Source organism: Daktulosphaira vitifoliae, unplaced genomic scaffold (assembly GCF_025091365.1).
Source record: "Daktulosphaira vitifoliae isolate Bord-2020 unplaced genomic scaffold, ASM2509136v1 Scaffold_5, whole genome shotgun sequence".
Lineage (NCBI taxonomy): Eukaryota > Metazoa > Arthropoda > Insecta > Hemiptera > Phylloxeridae > Daktulosphaira > Daktulosphaira vitifoliae.
The window spans coordinates 4,238,320-4,242,539 of NW_026099576.1; the positions used below are offsets into that span (position 1 = coordinate 4,238,320).

Sequence of the window (4,220 nt, forward strand, 5' to 3'; positions counted from 1 at the left end):
GAAAAGTTTAGAGTTGACTTTTTTAACAGCATGATTGATGGAATTCTACATGACATTAAATGGAGATTTAAATCATTGAATATTGAATCATTTGAATTATACGCAGAATTACAACTCATAATTTCAAGTCTACCAGACTTTATTAAGGATGCAAAACAACTCATCAAATACATAATAGAAAATAATTTACAAGAAATATATCCAAATGTTTATATAACAGTCAGAATTATGCTCACTATTCCTGTCAGTACAGCTTCAGCAGAGAGAAGTTTTTCGAAGCTTAAAATAATTAAAAATTACCTACGAAATACGATGACACAGGAAAGACTCTCAGCATTAGCAGTTTTGTCCATTGAAACGAAAATTGCAAATAATTTAAATTACGAAGATATACTTAAAACATTTAGTGAAGCAAAAAGCCGAAAAGTCCATTTCTTGTAAATAAAAAAAAAAGAAAATTCTAACAGTATTATTAATTTAAAAAAATATGTATTTAATTTTATAATTATGTATAAATAAAATTATATTGACTACTTTGCAAATAAAAGGTTAATAATTAGAGTTTATTGTTTTAAAAAATTGTAAATCTTAATATTTATTAAATAACTATTGTTACTTAAATGTTTATTAAAAAAATTTAAAAAAAAGGGTCTCTTTAAGTCTACTTCGCCCACATATAAATTTTACCTCGCGCCGCCACTGTATTTACAGTACATTTATCAGACAAATTCGATTTTTTTGCATTTTTATCGTAAGATAACTGAAATAAAAAGAATAGTAATCATTTCCTAATAACTTTTGGTGTTTAAAAAGATTCTGCAATTGAAATATTCAGAACTTAATTAATTTTAATAATTTACTTTAATTAAATGAACCAATCAAACCAAAGTAGTTAAAAAGATTTACTCAATTGAGCATATTATAAAATATAATTATAATTGTAAAAATCCATTGTTAAATTCAGGTGAAACTTAAAATCATTTTTTTTTTTAAATTTATGATTTATATAGCAACATATTACAAAAAAATTTGGCATATTATAGACTGGTAGTAGCACACACAAATAGAGTTAAAAAATTAATAAATTATAAAGTAAAATTATTTACTTTTGTAGTTGAATACTTTTATCATATCAAATCTAATTCGACAATAAATACTTTAAGAATATTAAAAATTAATGATTTTAATTGTTTGTATGGAAAAAGCTGGTTAAGCTACTTTTTATTTGAATAAGGAATATTTTTTTGATTTTTAAGAGTAATAACTTAAACTAATCATTAACTTAAATATCATAAAAATCATTAACTCAAATATCATAAACTTGAAAAAAGTAAGTCTAGTGAGGGTTGGCAAAATAAATCGTAGCCACAAAAAGAACCACATAGTAAAATAATATTAACATGAATATCAATTTCTTCTCACGAGGGGAGACTATAGTGATAAGATCCTTTATATTTATTGAAATTATTGAATCTAAATGAGATAAATATCAAATGATTTGAAAATTCTATTCTAACTCAAAAAAAAAAATGCAAAATTTTAAAAGCCATAGACGGTTTTGAACCTCGTACCCTAGGCGTGAAAAATCAAGGTGTTACTCATTCGGCAACTGTACGTTGCTTTTTGTTGTATGATAAAATTGGCTATTTAAGTTAACTCAAATTTAAAAATTACTTTTTCGACTTTAAAAAAGTAAAAAAATTTTAATAAGTTTAATTTCATATGTCTTATGAATTTATTCTATGTCAATGAAATTATATAATATTCANTTTATTCTATGTCAATCAAATTATATAATATTCTTGAAAGTCAGTTTATTCCCCTAATAAGATATTTTAAAATAAAATAAAATACAAAACCCAGAATTTTAATAAAAAAATAGCATATTTTTGAATACGGTAGCCTTTTGCGCATAGAAGATAGGTCGTCGGGACAAATTTTTTTTTTTCATTTAGTAGTACATAAAATAAGCTTTAATTTGATATATGTTTAAAGGACGCAGTATTTCCGGAACATTTTCAAAAGTTCAGTTGAAAAAGTTCTATTTTTTATACAATGTTTCAAAGTTTGAACCCCCCCTATATAAGGGGAAATTGTCTAATTTTAATAAAAAGTATGTCAAATGGAAGATGTACTTATAATGTATTTAGAAAAAAAAAAATTGTGCTGATACATGCATTTTTCGAAAAGTTATAGCATTTTTAAGTTGAAAATTAAAAATTGAAAATCGAAAATTTTAACACAAAAATAGTGTTTTTTTAACTACGGCAACCGTTTACATGCAGAAGATAAAGTGTCGGGACAAATTTTTTTTTTTCATTTTATAGTACATAAAATAAGCTTTAATATGATATATGTTTAAAGGACGCAGTATTTCCGGAACATTTTCAAAAATTAAGTTGAAAAAGTTAGTTTTTGTAAAAAAGTTGCAATTTTAAATCCNGTTCAGTTGAAAAAGTTCTATTTTTTATACAATGTTTCAAAGTTTGAACCCCCCCTATATAAGGGGAAATTGTCTAATTTTAATAAAAAGTATGTCAAATGGAAGATGTACTTATAATGTATTTAGAAAAAAAAAATTGTGCTGATATATACATTTTTCAAAAAGTTATAGCATTTTTAAGTTGAAAAATTAAAAATTGAAAATCGAAAATTTTAACACAAAAATAGTGATTTTTTAACTACGGCAGCCGTTTAAATGTAGATAAAAAAGTGTCGGGACAAATTTTTTTTTTCATTTTGTAGTACATAAAATAAGCTTTAATTTGATATATGTTTAAAGGACGCAGTATTTCCGGAACATTTTCAAAAGTTCAGTTGAAAAAGATCTATGTTTTTTACAATATTTTAAGTTTTGAACGCCCCCTATATAAGGGGAAATTGTCCAATTTTAATAAAAAGTATGTCAAATGAAAGATGTACTTATAATGTATTTAGAAAAAAAAAATTTGTGCTGATATATACATTTTTCAAAAAGTTATAGCATTTTTAAGTTGAAAATTTAAAATCGAAAATCGAAAATTTTAACACAAAAATAGTGTTTTTTTAACTACGGCAGCCGTTTAAATGTAGAAAAAAAAGTGTCGGGACAAATTTTTTTTTTTCATTTTGTAGTACATAAAATAAGCTTTAATTTGATATTTGTTTAAAGGACGCAGTATTTCTGGAACATTTTCAAAAGTTCAGTTGAAAAAATTAATTTTTGTAAAAAAGTTGCTATTTTAAATCCACCCCAATGAGCAGGTTAAGTGATAGATTTTCAAAAAAATGATATCAAATGAAAGGTAAATATCTAAGGTTTTAGTATAAAAAAAAATTATGTTGATTTGTTGATTTTTCAAAAAGTTATGGAAGTTTTAAGAAAAAAAAGTGAAAAAATTTCGAAAATTAGCGATTTTTAAATTTGTAATTTTTTTGGATATTTCCCCCATTTGCGGGGAACGAGGGAATTTTTTTCAATTTTTAAGGGTAATGTCTTCAACTAGATACGATTTGTGATCTTTTGACGTATTTTTGAAAGAAATCGGTCCAGTGAGAGCTCAGAAAAAGTGGCAACAGACATAAAAAAAAAAAAAAAACACATCATAGTAAAATTAATACCTTCTCCGTTTCGCATCGAAGCTAAAATTAAATACAAATTGTTTATACTTTACCGCTGATGCAATGAAGACATACACTAAATATATTTTTAACATAGTTCTTTTTTAAATTTAAACTGTTAAAATTAAAAATGATAACCTTAAATTGTGGCTTTTATACTGAGAATTGATGCTTATTAATAGGTGTTTGTTAAAATTTACCACGTAAGTGATTAAAGTGTAAATGTATAAGTATAGTTATATTATTTACTTAAATAAAAAATAAGATAGATAAATATGTGCCTCTTAAATCTTTAAATAATGCGTGATTTTTTCGATAAACATATGTTTTTTATTTAAGGTCCAATAAAAATTTACTTAATATTAAAAAATATTTGATTATTTTTTTATCGACAAAATCATGATACTGGTTATTTAAATAAACAAAATATAACCCAAATCCCCGAAAATTTTAATAAATAACTAAATAATCAAAATATTGCTTCTTAAACCTACTTCATATTAATCAGCACTATTTATCAATAGTATAAACAAATTGTACTATATAGGTATTTTTAATCATTAGGGATGCTATCTACCTCTCCATTAAGTGATATTGATTATACATAAAAAATTATAATT

General features: G+C 23.8%; 1 protein-coding gene across 1 annotated transcript in view; it reads right to left on the minus strand.

The window, feature by feature from the left end:
* Positions 1-3,806, minus strand: part of LOC126906878 (uncharacterized) — a 25,518-nt gene extending 21,712 nt beyond the window's left edge. Inside the window, exon 1 of the mRNA XM_050687797.1 lies at positions 3,654-3,806. Within this exon, the coding sequence (XP_050543754.1) occupies positions 3,654-3,695 (42 nt within the window). The 5' untranslated portion in view covers positions 3,696-3,806. The remainder of the gene's footprint in view (positions 1-3,653) is intronic.
* Between the last annotated feature and the right edge of the window lie 414 nt (positions 3,807-4,220).